Genomic DNA, 20,910 nt, shown 5'->3' with positions numbered 1-20,910 from the left:
CTCAGGCTCTAAGGGTGCTGTTTAAATTCCCATCTGTTGTTCGTGCAGCATCTCTTGTCCCTGTTGATCCTTTCAGTAGCAGGACAGTCAGGTCGAGATGAGGGTCCTTTCTTGGAATCGTTGTCTCTGGCTCCTTGGTCACATCTAAGGGCTGGCTTGGGTAAAGGTGACCAAAGCCGGGGTGGACAATGGCACAATGGGTCATGAGCACCCCTGGGTGCTGAGGTCCTACTGCTCTTTGTCCATGTTTCCCTTCATGCTACACAAGGTGTATGTGTGCGTCCAAACGTCTCAGATGAATATCTCATTTACAGCTCTCCAAAGATGGGCACTGGGGGTACTCTAGGAGCACCCATCAGTCCATCTGTGGTCCCCTCCATGCTAACAGGGTGCCATCTGTCCCAGCCCAGGGGTGTCCCCTAGAGCTTGGTGCCTCAACCCCCCTCCCTGCATCTTGTCTTTGCAGGAGATGTGCTCTTCCAGATGGCAGAGGTCCACCGGCAGATCCAGAACCAGCTGGAGGAGATGGTGAGTCAGGGTGGCCAGGGTTTCCTCACGGCCTTGGGCTCTGCTGGTGCTGCAGCCAGGCAAAATGGGTTTCACTTCTTGCCTGGGTGACACCCTCTCCCCTGCCTGCCTGGCACTCCTCTGGCAGGGTTTGTCAGCCCTCCCCAAGGAACCGTGTCTTTTCTTTCTGCCTGCAGCTCAAGTCCTTCCACAACGAGCTCCTGACACAGCTGGAGCAGAAGGTGGAGCTGGACTCCCGGTACCTGAGTGTGAGTCATGGACTTGTGTAGCCTGGCATTGGCTTGGGCATCTCTGTGTCTTCCCTTCCTGCTGCCCAGCTCCCCACCCAAGTATGGTTGTGCTCAGACATTGCTCATGCTCCTGGTTGCTGATGGTCTCTGACCATCACACACATCACCGCGCACAGAACAGCGTTTTCCCCAATGTCAGACTGTTCAAGTCCCTGTTTGCTGTCTGGGCCATGGGGAGCCTGCATCTCCCAAAGGCTGGGGGGGTCCTGCTTGCTTCTGCCGATCGTTGGCAGCAGGAGCTGTGGCTGAGGTTTGGCTTCAGCTGCTCAGAGCTTTCTCCTGTCACATTCAGGCTGCGCTGAAAAAGTACCAGACAGAGCAAAGGAGCAAAGGGGACTCACTTGACAAGTGCCAGGCGGAGCTGAAGAAGCTTCGGAAGAAGAGCCAAGGCAGCAAAAACCCCCAGAAGTACTCTGATAAGGAGCTGCAGGTAGGACCCGGGACATGGGAGGAACAGAGCATCCTTGACCTGGGCAGCGGTTGCTGGGTACCATGAGGTGGTACCACCAGAGGTGGCCAGGTTCTCACAAGCATTCAGATACAGGCTCACTGTTCTCTCCAGAGGAGCGGGGGCAGCAGCATTAGGAGCGTGGTGCGATGTGGGAGGTGTGGATAGGGAGGAGGTGGCGGCAGCCCGTGATGGAGCACGTTGGTCTCGTGGCTGCCCCTGGAGAGGATGGAGCAGGGGGAGGCTGACGGCAAATGTGCCGGGCGGTGCGGTAGTGATGAACCTGTTGGATCCACTGCTCCCGGTGCTCTTTAATGAATGAACCCCACAAGATCACTAATTCCTGCTGTGCCAGATCCACCTTCCTCTGGGTGGTGTTTGCTTTAGTGTGTGCCGGGGCGGCAGCATGTGCCGGGGCGGCCACAGTGAATCACCACGGTGTGATCATGGTGTGGGCTCCTGCATCAACCACATGCCGGTGGCTGATCAGGTTGTGGCTGTGCAGGACAGGGATCCCTCATGGCACGTGCCTGGGTGGCTGTGCTGCAGGGTGGGCGCGTTTCAGAGGTTGGTGTTGGGATTTCCTGTAAGGATGGAGTTGGGGTCAGGATATTGATGGAGAGTGTTAAAGGGCACATCCCTGGCTGGTGCTGGAGCCGTGAGCAGTGGGTGCCAAGGTGCTGCAGCACTCAGGTTACTGATGTGTCACAACAGGAGTTTGTCTTCTGAGGTCTCCAACCTTTAGTTCAAGCTTCGCCTGGAATGTGGGAACCTTAAATAATTGATGCACCTACGTGCCAACCTGCTCTGTCTGAAAGCACGGCTGCTGCTGGTGGAGTTAAAGCCACTGAATGCAGCATGAATAAGACCTTGAAAAGGCAGAAGGACCCTGAAGGCAGAAATCCCTACCCCTGTCTGTTAGGCATGAGTGCATGCACTGTGCTGGGACCAGGACCTGTTACTTTGGATGCCACAGGCTGGTAACCTGTCAGTGATCCATGCCTGCTGAAGGGCCTCTAAATGTCAGTGGCACTTCCCTCGTGGGGGCTGTGTACAGGGTGGCATTTAAAGCCATCAGCAGACAGCTACCACAGAGGTTGTGCTGGGGAAGTGACATTAATTGCACTAAAACTTGGGGAATCAGTCATTGTCTTGGTAGCGTGAATCAGAGGGAGGGAGAGCACCACACGCACCGTCCCCCGCCCCGGCTCCCGTGGTGAGGCACCGTGTGTGCCATGGAGCTCGCGGTTGTTCACAGCCGCAGCACTGTGCTGAGCTGGGCAGGAGGTGTTGGTGTGCACAGGTCGGTGCCCTGCCCGCTGCTGGGAGCTGAGCAGCAGCATCTCCCCCAGCCCTTGCTCTGGATGCCTGCTGAGCAGGAAAAGCCCTGCAAGGTGCAGCATGGGGATCAGACCTTTGTTATCCCCAGACTGAAAGCTGCTGCTAGGGACAACAGAGCAGAGCTGCTGCCAGAGTCACCCCTCTCCTGCCAAACCCCCCAGGCTGCTGCTGTGCCGGGATCCCCAACCCACACCCGGAGTCGGAGGAGGAGAAAATCCATCCCAGTGATCAGCTTTGTACAGTGGGAGAGGAGCGGTGGCTTGATCCTCCTGCTGGGATGCGGTGGGGATGGGGTAGTCCTGTTAGTACAGGAGCTTTGGGCAGGGAAACAGGATCAGGCTTTCATTCTCTTAATCTTTCAGCAGTAAGTATTTAGGAAGTGCTTATCTCTCAAAAAGCTTTATGATGGCTTTTGAGCTTAAAGAGCTATGAGACTGCTCAACTGCTCACTGCTTTTTTTCCAACCTAGATCAAAACATGAAGCTAAATTGCTGAATTCAGCCAAGAGAGCAGTTTTCCCTCTCTTTGCTACTGCTGCAGTGCTGGTATTCCCTTTTCAACAGGAAAAGAGGCGATCTGGGGCCACCCTTGATGCACACCTTTACCAGGGTGTCAGAGTGGGCTATTGCTGCAAGGATGGGTTCAGCCTGGAGCTACCTTGGGAGCCTCGTGCAGGGCTTAGTGAACCAGGAGCACCTGCAGGGCTGCTGGTGTTGCACTGAGGGGTTTTGCCCCACAGAATCCTTTCTCCTGGGGCTCAGTTTGCTTAGCTGACCCTGCAGCCAGCTTGTAAAACCCCAGCAGCCTCTAAGCAGGCTGCTGGAGGCACCTGGTGATGCTTGCAGGAAGCTGAAGACTTCATCAGGCTGGTGCCTGGGGACCACAGACTGATGAGCAGCAACTGGATGCAGCTCTCCTAATGGGCTGTTGCAGATGGCTTGTCTTGTAATGGGGGAAGCTGCTGTGGATGGAAGCATCCTGCTAGCGGGATCAGTCATCATCTTGCAGGAGGCAATAACATCTTACTCTGCTTTTGAAGTCTCATCCACTTAAGCTACTGTAGCAGGCGGCAGCCCGGAGTCTGATGCTCTGTCATCATCCCTCTCTGCATTTAATGCTGCAGGAAGCAGAATGGCTCCTTTCTGCCTTTTCACCACTTGTTAAGTGACCACATCGTGTCATCGCAGGTGAGATGAGCGTGGTGGGAGAGGCAGAGCTGTCCGGAGCTCCAGGATGTGGTTTCTGTAACATCACCTCACTCTGCAGAGGTGAGAGATTTGTTCAGGCTCTGGTTTGTTGGGGGGGCAGAGGACAGCCCTCACCTGAACCAGGTACCAGTGTGGTTTATCCATGCTCTGCTAGGGTGATCAGAAAACCCAACAAATCAGCCCAAACCTCTCACTGTGACTCTCCAGTTTAGCTTATCCCTCTTTGTAAAGCAGAAATAAATGCTGGTATTCAGCAAGCACTGCACATAATTGATTCTCTTGTGGCTGGTGGGCAGTAGCTTTGGGAACACAGGGACTGAGGTCTGCTTGGGATCAGGCAGCAATGTGATGCTCATGGACGCTTGCAGGAGGCATCTCTTGAGCTGCATCAGTCACTTGTTGCATGGCAAGAGCTGATCCAGGTTTGTCTGCAGGTCTCACATCATCTCACTACTGTCTCTTGTGCTTGTTTTGTGGAGTTTAATAGGTGAGGATGGGATTAAAATTGTTGGGGATGTAAAACACCTTGTGGTTTGCTGTAAAGACAACTCATGTAGCTTAAAAGCAGCTCAGAGTGCAATTAGGGTGCAGGAGTGATTTTCCATCTCCAAAGCTTTGTCTGTCATGGTCAAAAGAGATGCTGTGGTTGTGGGTTGTTAGTGCTGAATGTCACAATAAAGCTGGGCTTTTTGTTCCTTATGAATCAGTCCTGAGCTTTTGTTAAACACGAGGAATGAAAGCTGAGGCACCAAACTGCCTCCAATGTCTCATCTTAGTTATGTAGTTACTAAGGGTTTTTTTGACCTGTGTTGAGAACTGGGAGAATTAACTAATGCCATTCACTTCACATCTTTTATGGAGAAGAATGAAAACAATACTCAGGTGAAACAATCACCAAGGAAGCTAAACTGCTGTAATTTCATTAAGCGCTGCTTGTGATCAAGCTGTGAAATCAAGGTCACGATGGGTTTAGGACCTTGATTGAATCAGCAGCTCAACAATGAAGTTATGTTGGTTCAAACTATTTATCAAATCATATTAGCTCTATGAACAATTGGATTTCTCCATCAGCCTGAGACGAAGCCGGCTGTAATTCATCCTAAAGAGCAAAGCTGAAGGTGGCTGTTTGTGGTGAAAGGCTGTGCCTGACCTGGACAAAAGGGTTTGGCACATCCACGCCGGTTGAGCAGCTGCATTGGTAACTCCAGGGGGGGCAGAGGGAGCTCCCTCTTCTTCCCAGCCCTGCACAACCTGGGTTATGGGTTGTGGATGCTGAGCTCAGCTCTTGCCCAGATTTGTCTTTGTCCACACCTATTCCTATGAGAATATTTTAAGCATTAAATACCACTGTGCCGAATAACTTGGGGGGGTTTATAGGCTTTTGTAATTGAAACCTCATTTGAGATTCCCATCAGGAGAAATAATTTTAGGTAGAGGTCAAGCAGCTCTAACTGATAAGGAGTTTGCACAAACCAGGTTATGAGGGCTTATGTGAAAGTCATAGGGAAGAACTATGTAAAAGCTCGGTGGCTCCAGGTAACTCAGAGTTAGGATGTGTGTCCAAACCCAGCAAATGCAGTCAGGGGGGCAGGGAGGGGAGGTCTTAAACTTATCTGGACTGAAATGCTTCAAATGCCTCTTCTGGAAGCTGGTCTGCAGGTCCCTGAGCCTGTGCAGGTCAGGGCCACATCTGAGGAGCATTTTGGTACCCAGCCTTTTGCATCGCTGATCAGGGTGTCCCTGTATTGAGGAACAGCTTAAGCAGCTGATCCTGAAACCCCCGCACAGCCGGCTGGGAGAGCACTTGCCTGCTGTTTTGCTCTGTTTTATGTAATATCACATGTGTGCGTGGATGGCATTTTGCAGGAGCAGTGCAGGAAGGCTCAGGCTGATGCCCTGATGAGCAGATGTGTGAGACAGGCAGTGTAATGAGGGGAGACAGCCCTTCCCAGGGGAGCAAAAGCAGGCTGGCATCCTTGGAGCAGGGCAGTGTTCCCTGGGAGCTGTTCTGAGTCTGGTTTCACCTTTGATACCCATCAGTGCAGCAGCATCCTAGGAAGGGGCTTCGCTGCGGGGTGATGAGCTGGGGCAGTCCAGACTGGTGGGTACCACAGTGCTGGCACTGAGAGACCTTGCCTGTCTGGAGATGTCGGCTGAGTCTGGTGCTTTATTTGCCTTACTAGAAGAGAGGTTTGGTCTCCTTCCCAGCTGTGCTGTGAAGAGCCACTGATACCCCCGGGCTTGAATCCATCACTGGACATTGCTGTGTCCAGCTAAACAACCTGACCAACTACCCTCTCTATCTGTAACACACTTGAGTGATGATGAAGGCTGGAGGGAGCAAGGAGGGAATGGCATCTCCCCTGAGGCTGCTCCAGGGTCCACCAGCTTCCATGCAAGGAGTAAATTCTGGGAATAAGGAGAAGCTGCATCCTTCCTCAGGAGCCACTAGAGCTGAGGATCCCCACGCTTCTTGTCTTCCCCACTTTGGCTGTATGCTGTGATAGAGTTTCAGCTGTTTTTCCTTGAGACTACTCAACAGCTTAGATGCTCTCCCTCTGTTAATCAGCCTAACTTCTTTCTTATTTTATCTCAGGACTTTCCAGTTATTCTCCCTTGTAGTTCCTTAAATAAATCCTCCCTTCTCTTGGTGTTTACTCCTTCCAGCTATTCCAGCCTGCCACAATGGTCCAGCACAGCCCACAGTCCTCTCCCTTCCCCTTTTTTCTTTGTCCCTCCATGGAACCAGAGCTGTGCTAGAGGCTGCCACAGAGGCGCGGTCCCCTTCCTGCTCTGCATCTCCCACCGTGTGATCCTGTGTTACTGCCTTTCTGGTCTCAAAACTCATTGCTTTGCTGGCTGGTGACCCCTGGGAGGTGGCTTGGCTGCCTGCTGCTGCTTCCCTCTTGTCCCTGTGGCTGGTACTTCACTCAGCCTGCATTACTGGCTGTGACAGAGGCATCTCACGCTTGGTAAATACATGTAAGGACGATTTCCACAGTTGTGTTCATGGTGATTGGCAGTGCCCTTGGCTCCTGTTCCTGACTCATTTGCACATTCCTGGGTTGGATAGAACAGTTTGAACTATTTTTTTTCCAGGAGGATGGGTGGTTATTGAAAGCTTGACTGAAGCTCAGGGATGATGTTGCTGTTTCACCTGCACTAACTACACCGATTGCCGTGTGCGCTTGAAAAGAACCCGGGTCTTGACATTTCTTGGCTGTTTTCCAGTCCTCACACACCTTTAGCTGTCAGCTTTGGAGTGGCAGTGACAGGATGTCAGTGTAAGCAGCAGGGCCATTGCGTGCCCTGGCTTTTCTGTGCTGGAGGTGACAGCTGCTGCTTGAGCTGGGGACTTTGCAGCATCTTCTTTCCTCTTTCATGTTTCCTTGTCCCTAATGTACTGTCTGACCCGTTAGGTAACTTGATCTGGTTTCAGCACAGACATTGCCTGGCTGTGGGGGTACTCAGCATGGCCAAGCTTTGCTCCAGCATCACTCATCACCCCAGCCATTCAGCAGCCAGAAGGGTTGAACCAGTGGGTCCTTGGCTGAGCCACCACTACTAGGGCTCCCTGAGTGCTGGGACCAGGCTCCTGCCTTGGGATTGCAGCTTCCCTGGGCCAGGCATGAGCCCTTGCTCTGCCTGCAGCAGATCCTGAGCTGCAGCAGCATCTTAAACCAAGCCCCTTGCCCAGCGCTGCGCACACTGACATTGCTAATTAGGTCAGCGGCTCCCGGTGCACTGGAAGTGCTGTGTTCGGGGGGAGGAAGGGGGAGTTATTTGAGGTTTCTCCAGCCTAGAAACCCAGAAAAAGGTTTCTGGAGCTGTTGGGTGACTCTGGCACATGCTCCGGCTTCTGGCACGGCCGTGACCGCTGCGAGCACAGCCCCGGCTGGCTCCTGCCCCTCGGGTGCTCAGGTCACAAATGGGGTTTCATTTCCTCCTTTAAACTGGGGGTTCTTTTTAGATGAAACTGGAAATCTGCATTTGAAGTTAGTTGTTAGACAGCCTAAACCACGGTCTGAGGTTAAAAGCAGTGCTTGAGTGGTACCTGTTTGTTGGTGAGGCCTTGGAGAAGATGCTGATGAGCCACAGAGCCTGAAGACACCAGCAGGGAGGCACCTTCCTTGCACTGCTTGTCACGTCATGCCAAGCTGAGAAATGTGGGGTTTTTGGGGTTCAAAATGCAGGATGGATGCAGATCCCCCCCCATACCAGGGGGAAAGGAGACCTGAACAGCAGCAGTGAGTCCAATGGGCACCAGGCTGCCTGTAAAGCACTGCTTGCTGGTGAAAGGCAGTGCTTCTCCTTAGCATAGAGTAGTGAGATCTTACACCATCCTCTGCATGTTGCATTTTTTTTTTCCCTGTGCATCGGGCATATTTAGCCAGGTTTTTATTTAAATTGCCTTTCTGTGCATTATTTGAAAGCCCATTGTCATTTTGAGCAGATCCAAAATGAAAGCTGTCTCGTGAATGAGGAGTGTGGCTCGCCATTTTGTAATGTAATAACGTGTAAACCAGGCTTGAATAAATCAATGGCACATCAAGCGTATTTCCATAAAGTATATAAAGTGATGAGAATACTAAGTTTAGAGCACAGGCTCTCTGCTTGCAATCGACATGTTCTAACTGGCTGCAGCCATTAAGACAAGCTTTTCTGTAGTGAAATCATTAAAAGTATACTTGCAAAACAAGGTTGAAATTAAGGATGTAAATAAGACTTTAATTTGCATATGTAAATCACGATTAAAAACCTAACATTGCTAAGATGAAGAAGAATTTCCCCTGTGCTGCTGTGTATGATGTGCTCAGGACAAGAGCTGAGCCTTGCCCACCCGCTGTACCTGGGCCATTGCTGCTCAGGGGGTTGTTATCCTGAATGGTGCAATGGTCTTTGTGCTACTGAGCTCAATTAGCTGGAGGTGGACTCGTTTCACTTGTCACCTTCTCGTTCTTGATGGCCCACTTAGGAAATTAAGCAAGATGAGTTTAGGGTGTCCAGGTCCGCATTGCTCCAGCGCTGCTATTGCAGGTGCTGTCAGGATTGTGCTTTCCTTCCAGAAACTGGGCTCTGCAGGATGGGGAGCATCATCCCACCACTTCCCTCTGGAGAGAAGGCAAGGGGAATTCTTCAGGAACTACCTGTGGTGCAGGCATGTGGGGACAATGGGGTTCGGTCCATCCCAAGCATACCAGACTGCGATGGAGGGGTTGGGGCACTGGACCCTGGGGGAGCTGCAGCTCTCTGGGCTGGCACTGGAGCATCCTTCTTTCCTGACTCCCATTACCACTGCTGACGCCTCTGGGCTCTGTCCTTGTACTATTCCCGGGGCTAATAATACCCGGGAGGAGGCGGTGTGCTGGGTCCTGAGCCCACTCCAGGGAATGATGCTTTCCCTGCTCACATCCTCCCACAGCCGCCTGCTCCCACCCGCCAGCCTGTGCCCAGGGCTGCTGCTGCCTCTTCCCTGCACCATGCTGGCCCCGGTGCTTCTGTGCCTGCTGCCCTTCCTAGTGCCCTCCCCTGTGTCCCTGCCAGTCCCCATCCAGCTGAGCTCTCCCTGCGGCTTCGCTTGGGGGTGATGCAAATACCTCCACTATTTCTGTTTCTGCACTCAGTGCCGTCAGCTCAGTCACCTTCATTTATTTCTGTTCCTAAATGCAGGTGTTTGCACTGGATTTTTTCATGTTGGGAAAGAAATTACTCCTTGAAACAGGAGGTTTTACCCATTTCTCAGTCACCCCCTTTTCCCCACCCATGTTGATGAATGTGTGGAAATCTAAAACCCACTGGGTGCAGCACAACTTCTACATGGGGTTTGCTCTTGGGAAGATGCTCTGAGCAGGGTTGGAGCAGCAGAAGGTCCAGCTCTGAACTAAAGCCCCCTTCGAAGTCTAGGATGTCACTTAATCTCACTGCTTTTGTTGAGGTTTATGTTTATGTTCCAGTTTATGTGCCTGCTAATAAATATTATAACATGCTAAAATAACTGTTAAACATGAAGGAAGAGCTAAAGCTGCTTTGGACCCTGAATTTCCAGTTAATTCATTTCTCGGAGAAGCTCAGACTTCTCGAAACAGGTTTAGCACTGCCTGGGCTGTGTGGTTGGTTGTGGCTTCTCAGTGTGGTGCTGCTGTCCTGGGGAAGAGGTGGTGGCAAGGAGTGTTGGAGGGCAGGACAGCGATGAGGAAGGGAAATGCTCCTCTTAGAGGCTCAGTGGCTGCTCTCACAGTGCCACAGGGGTGGAAGCTCCTTGCAGAGGATCTGGGTGCATCCCAAGAGAAGTGAGGGAGGAGAAAGTGGCTGGTTCAGGGAGCTGGGGACATTTCATGCCCTCTGTGCTCAGGGATGCTGATGGTAGGGCTGAGCAGCAGCCCTGCGGTCCCATGCATTGCTCTGAAGCCCTCCCATGTGCCACGTTTGCATCGCAGGGGTCAGCCTGTGTGGCTGAGTTATCCCAGCCCCATGTGCTGCCTCCATGCTCCATACAGCGCTGGCAAAGCCTCTGTGGCACAGCCGTGCTGGCACAAGTCACATCAGTGGAGCCAGAGCCTGTGCCAGCAGAGGAGCCTCCTGTTGCTGCAGGCAGTGGCAGGGGCCCGGTGTCTGCACAGCCCCGGGGTGCAGCGTCAAGGAATGGCTGCTCCGGTGGCCCTGTGCTGCTTGTGACCGGGCACGGAGGTGCTGTGCCAGCATGCAGCCCTGGCACTGTCCCGGTGTCCCCAGCACCGCTCACCGTGTCGCTGAGTGGTCACAGTCAGTTCAGTGTTGGTGATGGCTGTGCCCTGGAGGGGTTCAGTGCTGTCCCCCTGTGGTCCCCAGCTCTCAGTAGCACGGTCCTGCCCATCCTCACAGGCACCGATGTGCAGCAGCAGCAGCAGCGGCGCCGGGGGTGTGCAGCCCGCAATGGGTGTCGCGGTGCTCCGTGCGCTGCGGGGATGAGCGCGGGGCTGTGGGGTCCGTTGCCAGCGCGGCCGATCCGGGCACCCCCGAGCGCGGCTGCCAGCGTCCGGGCACGGCTCCGGGGCCCGTTTGGTGAGCAGGCGGCGGCTCCCGGTACAGCGCGTCCCGGCTCCCAGCCCACGTGCTGAGTCAGCGCCTCTGCGTGGGGGGTTCTGGTGAGGACAGGCGGGTTGGAGGCACACGTGTGCGTGTCCTGTGCGGGGGGGTCCTGCGAGCACCCTGCGAGCACCCTGCGTGCTGCGCTGCTGACGCCTTTCCAGGGGATGCTGCTGCACTGGCACCGCTTCCAGCCCGTGGAAGGGCGCTGGAACTGGATGAGCTTTAAAGTACTTTCCGACCCCAACCGTTCTGTGATCCCCTGCCCTGCCCACAGAGAGGAAAACTACCAAAATAATGAAGGCAGCCACCCGTCTGCTCCTCTGTCTGTTCTAGTACATCGAAGCCATCAGCAACAAGCAAGGTGAGCTGGAAAACTACGTCTCTGATGGCTATAAGACAGCTCTCACGGAAGAGAGGAGACGGTTCTGCTTCCTGGTGGAGAAACAGTGTGCAGTAGCCAAGAGTGCGATCACCTACCATGCCAAGGTGAGTTAGTCCCACTGGAGATGCCAGTCCAAAGCCATGCTCCTGCAGTGAATGCTCTGTTGCCTATAGAATAGGCTGGTATCCTGAAAGCTGCAGCTGGTGCAGAGGGAAAGGAATACGCCAGTGGGTGACCCACAGACAGGATGCCCTGGGAGACGCATGTGTTCTGGACTGGGAGATGCAAGATTGCACCCTCCTCAGAACAAGGGGACACATCTCCCATGGGTGCTGCTCTGCATCTCAAAAGCAGCTTCTGGCTGCAGATGGTACACGAGACTGACACTGGTTTGCTTGAGTGCTGATGGCGGGTCCTGGCAGTGTATTGTGCCATTTGGCTCACCCCAGCAGTCCAGTCCCTCCATGGCACAATTTCACCTATGCAGGAGAACCTGTGGTAGGTGAATGGAGCTGAGTTCACCCCTCCTGCATGTTGTGGTCACTGAGGCGTGAGGGCTCTGTCCTGGCAAAGGCCAGTGAGGTTTCTCCTGTATCAGCTTGTTGTCCCAAAGAGGTTGAAACTAAATGATCTTTAGGGTACCTTCAAACCCAAACCATTCTGTGATTCTATGACGTGTAAAAGCAGAAGAAATGTAAAGCAGCACCATTCCTGCTTGGAGTCAGGCAGTGCTGCCTGCCTGCTCAACCTGGCCTTAGCAAGGTGAGGATTAAACCAGAGATTAAACTGCTCCAAACCCCCTCCTGCCTGTTCCTGGCATCCCACATCTCCTGGACCAGGGGCTGGAGCTGCTGCCAGCCAGCCTGGGGAGCAGCAGCTCCCTGCACTGATCCAGAGCAGAATCCGTGCGGATGAGGGCTGGGAACGCCAGCACTGCTCCTGCCGCCTCATGCTCCCGTTGTTCTGGTTGTTCCCCACCGCCACCCCCCGTTGCTCACAGCATCCATCTGTCACCACCACACTTGGCACCACGGAGCAGGAGTTTGGATTAGTCAGCGCACTCCTCGCGCTGCGCTGCGGGCTGGATGCACGCTTGACATATGTGAACTCCTCCTGTGGAGCAGAGGGGGGAACATCCCCGCTGGGAGGGGGGGGTCAGCAGGCACGAGGGTGCCGGCACCTGCAGCGTGGCTGCAGCGGTGAACCCCAGAACTTCCTGCAGCAGCAGCGGCACGTGGAGGGTGGCTCACCCAGAGCACCCAGAGCATGGTGGGTGTATGTGCGAGGTGGGTGCCTGGCCCTGCTCCAGCCTGGCACCCACTGCACTGCTGCGGCTCTGGGGGTGCTCTGGGTGATGGGGCTGTGCCTCACTGGGGCCAGTGCAGAAACGTTCCGGGACCTTCAAATTGATGTTTTGATCCATGGGGACCAAGTTGTCCCCCGATGAGAGCAGCTGAGAGGTCAGTCAGAGGTGTCAGGTCAGCCTCTGCCACAGGGACAGGGAGCAGGGGTTCAGCTGCAGGGTGCCAGGGCCAGAGATTGTCAGAGCTGAACAGCCCTGAATGAGAAGCTCATTGCCTAGGATATGGGTGACAACACAGAGCACAGGCTGAGCCCTGTCAGGCCTTTGGGCAGGTTTATGTCCCTGTTTGGTCCATTGATGCTGTTCCACAAGGAGCCCAGTGGCTGAGAGCTGCCCCATGTGGGATACATCAGAATAAGCTGGGGAGATAAATTACCTTTTCCTCCCCTCTTTTCCATTTTTCATGCCACCTTCCTGGCTCAGCTGCTGGCAGAGCCTGGAACTGGTAAGTCCCTGTTGTTATCGCACCCATGCCATGCACAGAGGAGCCGATCAGTCTCGTGGCCAGGATCAGGCCCGCTCCTGTGCCCTCACACCTCATTTCTCTATTGCAGGGGAAGGAGATGCTGACACAGAAGCTGCCACTGTGGCAGCAGTCATGCTCGGATCCCAACAAGATCCCGGACCGCGCTATCCAACTGATGCAGCAGATGGCTGCCAGCAGCAATGGCACCATTATGCCCAGCCCTCTGTCTACATCCAAATCCAACCTCATCATCTCTGACCCCATCCCTGGTGCCAAACCTCTCCCTGTCCCCCCGGAGCTGGCACCTTTTGTAGGAGTAAGTATCTCCGTGGTGGAGCTGTGCTGCCCTTCTGAGCAAAGCTGGAGGGACGAGCCCGGGCCAGTGTCACCGTTGTCCTCAGCAAGTTGCCTCTTGATGGACTGCCATTGATGTGCAGGGATGGGCAGCTCCATGCATGTGCTGCCCTGGGATGTGGGAAGGAGCCTGGCATGGGAATGGGCAGCCTGTCCCCATCCCATCCTGCTTCCAGAGGGGTGGGGGCTGCAGAGGCTCTTAGGGGGGAACTGGGGAACCCATGAGCTGGACTTGCCTGATCAGGGTGATCCCAGAGCTGTGGGGCTGAGCCGAGATACCCCAGTAACCACTGGGAGTGACCCATGGCATGAAAAGGGTCCCCCAGTGCGGAGGCATGAGCTGAGCCCAGAAGGGGTTTGTCAAGTTCAGGTCAGCTTGGGGCAGTAAAACACCACAGAGGTGACCCCACTGCTCCCCCAGAGCAGTTTGTCCCAGGTGGGAGCCTGAAGCTCTGTTTGCTGTGAGCCACCTCCCCTGGAGCTGTGTCCCGCTGCAGGAGCTGCAGTGGGATGCCCTAATGAGGACATTCCCCATCTTCCCCCCCTCCTGTCCTCTCTCCGTAGCGCATGTCGGCGCAGGAGGCCATGCCGGTGATGAATGGAGTCTCAGGCCCAGACAGTGATGGGTACAACCACTGGTCTGAGATGAAGCCAGCACAGCCCAAATCTTTATCTCCTCCCCAGCCTCAGAAGCAGCTGAGTGACTCTTACTCCAACACACTCCCAGTTCGCAAAAACGTGACACCGAAAAACAGCTACGCCTCAGGTGAGGCTCCATCCGTGCCCCATGGGGATGCTGCTGGTGCTGGGACAGAGACCGGCAACATCCCTCCGGCATAGTGCTGCTTGTGCCTCTGGAGCGGGGGGTTAGGAAATGAGCAAAGCTGGACTCTGCTGAGGGTTTTCCAGGAGGAAAACCTTGAGGAATATTGCACAGGGAGCAACCATGGCTGGTGGGTGATGCCAAGAGCAGTGGCTTGATCCTGCCTGGGGTGAGGGTGGGAAAGTGAAGGTTATATTGGCACGTGGGTAAGATAAGCAGGGTTAGGGACCTGTCTTGGCAGCGTTGTCCTGCCCCTGGTCCCACTGGGCTGTGCCTGGGTATGGCCATGGGGTGAAGGACTTCGAGATGCTCATTGGTCTCTGTCTCCCACCAGCTGAAAACAAGACACTGCCACGGTCCAGCTCCATGGCCGCAGGGCTCGAGAGGAACGGCAGGACGAGGGTGCAGGCCATTTTCTCTCACGCAGCCGGAGATAACAGCACCCTCCTGAGCTTCAAGGAGGGTGATCTCATCACGCTGCTGGTGCCCGAGGCACGGGACGGCTGGCACTATGGGGAGAGCGAGAAAACAAAGCTGTGAGTGCCGGGGCTGTCCTTGGGAACCCGCACCCTGGGTGCTGCCGCTGCCCGCTCCTCCGTGGGTTAATATGGGTTCGGTTTCATCCCTGCCTTTGCTTTCCAGGAGGGGCTGGTTTCCTTTCTCCTACACACGGGTCCTTGACAATGATGGCAGCGAGCGGGTCCACACGAGGTAGGAGCATTGTGCTGGGTGGGAGGCTTCACCACTCCCAGGGCAGAGCTGTGGGCTTGGAATGGAGATGAATGAAGAGGGACTGCTTACAAGGGCACGTAGTGATAGAACAAGGGGGACTGGTTTTAACCTGCCCGAGGGGAGACTGAACTGAGCTCTGAGGCAGAAGCTCTTCCCTGTGAGGGTGCTGAGGCGCTGGCACAGGGTGCCCAGAGCAGCTGTGGCTGCCCCATCCCTGGCAGTGCTCAAGACCAGGTTGGACACAGGGGCTTGGAGCAGCTGCTCCAGTGGAAGGGGTCCCTGCCTGTGGTAGGGGTTGGGAATGGAGGAGCTTTAAGGTCCCTTCCAACCCATTCCATGATTCTATGAATAGTACACTTTCCCAGGGCACAATGCATGTTGTCAGGAATAGCTCCCAGCACAGGCAGGCAGTAGCTGTCTCAGGGGGTCTTTGGCCATGGGGTCCCCTGCTGTGGGTGAATGGGCAGCCTGGGGGGTCTCAAGCTGGGCTGGCCTGGTGCTGATGCCTCTGCTTTGGTCCCTCAACCCAGCCTGCAGCAAGGGAAGAGCAGCAGCACCGGCAACCTGCTGGACAAGGACGACATCGCCATCCCACCGCCAGACTATGGCATGGCCTCCCAAGCCTTCCCGGCACAAGGTGCCAACACCTTCAAGCAGAGGCCGTACAGCGTGGCCGTGCCTGCCTTCTCCCAGGTGAGCCCATGCAGTAATGGGGGCAGCTCCCACTTTGGGAGGGATGCTTTATAAACAGGAGATGCTTGAGTGAATCCCTGGGTGTTATTCCCTGCTGGAGCTGGGCCCAGGTGTCCGTAGCTTCTCTATCCCACCGGTGGTTTTAAAGCAGGATGAAATGTGTTAAGCGTGTTCTCAGTCCACGGAGGGCTGCTCTCCAACCTCTGTTCGTTGTTTGTAGGACTACCTAATGCCCTATGGTTGTGCAATTAAAGACTATTCCAGTGGCCTCTGCCAACCACCCTCTGCTCACTACAAGCCTTACACTAGGTCGACAGCAGTAAGTCCAAACACACACAATGTTTCCCTTGGGATTTACGGACAGTTGGCTGTTTTTGCCTGGTGATCCATGTGCCTTGCCTGTGGCCACATCTCCTTCCGAGCATCTCTCTTAGGGGGGTGGGATGGGGGATGCAGGGAGGCAGTGGGAGTGGAGAGCAGTGAGTGGGGAGGTTTGGTCAATTTGGGTCACCTGGGCAGAACAGGCAAGGCACAGGGAGCAAATGGCACAAAATTCCACCGTAAACCCCCAAAGGACAACATTTGCTGACTCCATGGGAGCCTCCCACCAGAAACAGGCTGTTCACAGGCAGCTGGAAACGTTTTCTCTGGCACAGGCCAGGTCAAGCCAGTGGTGGTCCCGTGGGGATGCTGGGGCGAGTGCATGCGGCTGGGGCAGATCCTGGCCAGGGCTCTGCTGGTGTCCAAGATGAGCTCAGGGCTTCTGAGATAATGAGATGGGAGGATGCACGTGTGGATGAGATCAGCTTTACCCAGGAGCCACTGGAGTAATGGGGCTTCCCCACCAGGACAATGAGGATGAGCCACACTGGCTTCCCCAGAGCACTTGGCACATGCTGGCAGATGGGGAGAGGATGAGGAGGGGGAGAGGCAGCCATGCAGCACCTGACTCTTCAGCAGGATGCTCTGGAGAGGCAGCAGATCCAGTGGGATCTGGTCCTCTCTGCAGCCCCACTTCTTGATGTCTGCTGGGGTTTCCCAGTGGTGTTTGCTGATGGATTTGGGGTTTTGTGATTGGGAGCATTCCTGAGACGTGGGGAATACGGGTCTCTGATCCATGGTGCATGGCCAGTGACTCCTGCTCTTTCCTGAAGTGGTCCCATGCAGCTGCTCCATGGTCATATCCCAGGGCAAGTCCTCACCCAAGGAGTGATGTCCTCAAGGTACATGCTCCAGCCCTGGTCCCCATCTGCTCCTCAGACCAGTGCAGTCCTTCCCTGCTGTACAGGCTGTTCAGTACCAGCTGAAGGAGAAAATGGTCCAAAACCCTGTGGGTTTCTGGTGGGAGTTGATACAGAGAAACACCTTCCACAGAGCATTTCACTGGTGACCTGTTCAATCCCCTTTCAAGTGTCTCACATCTCAAAAGCAACTGGAGCTGTGCACCTCAGCCAGGCTGGGCAGAGCAGACTGGTGCTCTCCCACCTCTTGCTTTCCCTTGGCTTGCCAGATAAAGTCCTGCTCTGAAGAGAGTGGAGCCACTTTACTTCCTGCTCCCTAAATCCCATTCAAGTCATCTCCATCTCCCCATTCTGCTCCAAATGCATTGGCCTTGGGTCCTGATGCACTTTGGTCTGTTGGTGTGACCTTCCAGTGGCACCTGAATGGGCTCAGCCCCACATCCCCCACCCTCACCGTGCTTCCTCCCCTCCTCTCCGCAGGGTCTCGATGACTACGGGACGAGATCCGTCAGCAGGTAAGACCTCACATTCCTGTCGCATTACCCGAAAGTGAATCGCTTGTGTTGGTTCTGGGTGAAGCTGTTGAGCTGTGTCCCCATGGGGCTCCCTCTGTGGGTTCCCCAGGGGTTGCACAGCGGTGGGGATGAGGTTGTGTGGTGAAGAACACGGTGCAGGTCTTGTCCGAGCATGGAGGGACCCAGGTCTCCAGGGGAGGGCAGGTCCTAGGGCAGCCCCTGTGTCCCTGACCTTGCACCCCGCATGGGCTCGTGCTCTTCTGGAGAGAGTCAACCTCCTCAGCCCCCTTTGGATAGCAGGGTGGTGGAGAGCGCACACTGTTGGGGTCATTCCCCAGCATCTTCTCCCACCCAGCAGCTCCTCCATCCCCATCCGCTCTGCCTCGCAGCCCTGTCTCACTCCTGGGGATAACCCCAAACACAGGGGCTGTGAGCTGAGGGGTGATGGGCAGGGGCCAAGCTCTCTTCCCCGCTCCGGTGCCGGTCCCCATGGCACTGAACTGTGGAGCTGGGCTCCCGGGCATGGTGCTGCCTCGCGGTGCGTGCCGTGGTCCTGGCCCCTCTGGCAGTCTCCTGTGCTTTGTTCCGCAGTGGCAGTGGCAGTTTGGTATCAACGGTGTGAGGACACCTTGGCTAGCGGCTGCTTGGAAGAGCTTTCCGCTTCTTTCCCCACTTCTTTTTGTTTCTCTTTCCCCCTCATTTCTCTTTCTCTACTTCCTTTGGATTTTAAACTCTTGTGATCTTCAAGGAAACCATGGTGCTTCTCCACCCACCCCCCGGTGTTCACAGTGCCCTTGTTTCTGAAGCCTTTTTCCGAGCAGAAACTGCCGCTGGGGCTGCGCTCGCTTTGCAGCAGCCCGGATGCAGTTGACACGTTAGTGGGACCTGGTTTTTTGTACCCCCTGTGACCGTTAGCGAAGCACTATCACCCCTCCTCCGGGGCTGCCAGCGCCTCGCACCAGCCTGGACACAACCTCCCACACTGGAACAAATATGCATGGCCTCTGGTGTCCGTACTGTTACTGAGCATCCGGGATGCCCGCACCCGGGATGCTGTTCCCAGCCTCATCCACTTCCACCTAACCACCCACTGTGGTGGATTTGGGAGAAGGGGATAGTGCAGAGCCCCCCGCCCCGGGGAAAGGGCTGCTTTAGGGCTGGGGTCCCGCCGGCTGTGGGGCGCAGCCGGCAGCCCCCCTGGAAGGGTTATTCCTGGTTGTTTTATAAATATATATATATTTTTTGTAGCAAGGTATTGTTACCTCACGTCAGCGCTGGGGCGGGTGCGGGGCCGCACCCCTACACCCGGCTTAGCCGGGGAGGGGGTTTGGCAGCACCTGGGGGTCTCCCCTCAGCACTTGGGGTGCAGAGCCCTTCCCGTGCCCGTCTCCACTGCAAAGCTGTCCACGCTTTCTTTTTCTGGTGTGATTTTTACAACCTGTCACATTGCCTGTTTACTGGGACATTGCTGGCAATAGACACACACACACAGACACGGCTTTGTTTTCTATATTCGCCTATGGGCAGACTGTAACAAGACCCTCTTGCATCGATGTCTTTTTGCTAAGGATTTTTAACACAGAATATTTCATGCTGAATGACTAAATGTAGAAGGGGAGGGTGAAACCCCCCCCCCCCCCCCCAGCCTAGTGAAGCCTGTATGGAGATTGTAAAGTGCTGAAAACCCTTTTTTAAAAGCCAGAGAGAGAAATGTGCCCTGTACTGAGTTCTTGTTTGAATAAAAGTTTTATTTATTGCATTGAGCTGGGCCTCGGTGTCTTTTTCGGCTGCCGTGCCTGTGTGCTGCCCATCGCATCGCCCGCTGCACGTTGCCATGCTTTTTTGTGTGTTCTCCTCTCCATGCCCGTGGCATTCAGAGGCCGGGGGGTACCCGGGTGCTGCCTGCCCGTGCTCAGCCCCAAGGTTTTAAACAGCTTTTTGCTGAGCGGGAGCAGCTAAAACTGTTTAAGGGCTGGGTCCCTCCTCCGTGTGCATCTCCAGGGGAGGATGATGCTGCTGATGCTGCGCTTGTCGCATGCCGAGGCTGCGGCTGCGCTTTCCCGGCGGTGGGAAAGCGGTGATGCCGATGCAGGGGGAAGGAAGCTGCCCCCCTCCCTTCCGTAGCCCCCCCCATGCCTGGCCTCTCCTCCCCGCAGGTGGCTCCCGGCTGGCCGTGCCCTTCCTTCCCCTTCTCGCAGCACCAGCAGCTCCATAAACACCACTTTTCCTCCTTTTTCTTCTTCTTCCTCCTGCTTCCTCTGTCCGGAGGCGCTGTGAGGGATCACAGCCCAGTGCCTCTCGTTAACCAACACCTTCTGTTCCCACCAAGGGGTCGGAGCGCATCCCGGTGTCCTCCAACCTGCCTTCTCTTTCCCTTGCAGCCCCGATGTTGAAGTGGCCAGGTTTTGAGCTGCCCCTGCCCGTAGTTAGTAAGTTGATGGTCTCGGGGGGCCTCCCTGGGTGTGCTGGCGCTGGGCAGCGGGTGACGGCCGCGGGGCTGTGCGGGCACGGTGCCACCGCTCTGCTTCCCCCTGCACCCGGCTGAGCACATCCCTCCCTCAAGCCACCGCTTGTCCTGGTGACGGGAGCTCCCGGTGTAACCGCGCTGCATCGCTCCTTGCACCGCAGACCGCTGGGGCCGCGCTTCCCTTGGGAATGCTGAGCTGCTGCTTCCCTGCTCCCCATAACCAGCCTCTTTGGTTGTAGGTGTCCAGCGACCACTGTCCCAGCAGTCGCTGCATCGCTGTCCCCAGCCCTGGAGTACATCCACACTAATGTCAAGTTCTTTGAGCAGCTTCTTTTGCTTATAGACCACCTCTGGGACGTGTCTCAGGAGCCTCCTCATCCCAGCCAAGGCCTCAGGGCAGGGAGGGAGGAATTTCCCCAGGAGCCGGGACTCACCTCGCTGGCATTGTGGAGCCCAGGAGAGCCCCTTCCCTGTTTCTCTTTGATCCATGAGCTGGTTTTCCTGCCGGAGCTGTGGGCTCCCATCCCAAGCGCTCTTCTCTGCCAGAACAAAAACAGTTAAATAACAATCCCTGGTGACTCATCAAAGCAACCTTTCCTCTCCCTCCAGTCCTGAGAATCTATTTTGGCATCCTGGGGGAAAGTGATCTAAGAAGCTGCATTAATTAGGTGGGAAATTAATTACCCTATTTTTAAGCAGAAGCCATTTATCTTCTAAGGCGCATTTGGAGAGGTGAGGGATGGAAGAGGAGCAGGGCTGGGGGAGGCAGCAAGTGCCTTTGGGGGGTGGTTGCAGAGGGATGTCCTCAGTGCCCCATAGCTGCTTGGCTCCAGGTAGAGGTAGCCAGTAATCACAGCTGCTCCTAACGTGGCTTAACCTTCTGGTTGTGTTTGTCTTGCTGACACTTACCTGCATCCGTGCCTGGAGATGGCAGGGCTGTGACTGGTCGGTGGCCCAGAGGCGGCTTTGCTGTGGTTCATGGCCATCACCT

The 20,910-nt window shown here is 55.3% G+C and overlaps 1 protein-coding gene across 5 annotated transcripts in view; it reads left to right on the top strand.

Moving 5' to 3' along the window:
- Positions 1–20,910, top strand: part of BAIAP2 (BAR/IMD domain containing adaptor protein 2) — a 43,200-nt gene that overhangs the window by 19,351 nt on the left and 2,939 nt on the right. Inside the window, exons 4-14 of one of the 5 annotated variants that reach the window (XM_031054552.1) lie at positions 467–528; positions 705–776; positions 1,111–1,248; positions 11,217–11,369; positions 13,183–13,410; positions 14,013–14,214; positions 14,606–14,807; positions 14,914–14,982; positions 15,534–15,696; positions 17,418–17,452; positions 19,834–19,881. In XM_031054552.1, the coding sequence (XP_030910412.1) occupies positions 467–528; positions 705–776; positions 1,111–1,248; positions 11,217–11,369; positions 13,183–13,410; positions 14,013–14,214; positions 14,606–14,807; positions 14,914–14,982; positions 15,534–15,696; positions 17,418–17,452; positions 19,834–19,861 (1,352 nt within the window). In that variant the 3' untranslated portion in view covers positions 19,862–19,881. Of the gene's footprint in view, positions 1–466; positions 529–704; positions 777–1,110; positions 1,249–11,216; positions 11,370–13,182; positions 13,411–14,012; positions 14,215–14,605; positions 14,808–14,913; positions 14,983–15,533; positions 15,697–17,417; positions 17,453–18,043; positions 19,216–19,833; positions 19,882–20,910 lie in introns of those variants that run through there. The other 4 variants (XM_031054554.2, XM_005140726.3, XM_031054553.1 and 1 more) reach the window with 4 other exon arrangements.

Source organism: Melopsittacus undulatus, chromosome 11, assembly GCF_012275295.1.
Source record: "Melopsittacus undulatus isolate bMelUnd1 chromosome 11, bMelUnd1.mat.Z, whole genome shotgun sequence".
In the NCBI taxonomy this organism is placed as follows: Eukaryota; Metazoa; Chordata; class Aves; order Psittaciformes; family Psittaculidae; genus Melopsittacus; species Melopsittacus undulatus.
This window is presented reverse-complemented; position numbering and strand designations above follow the sequence as displayed.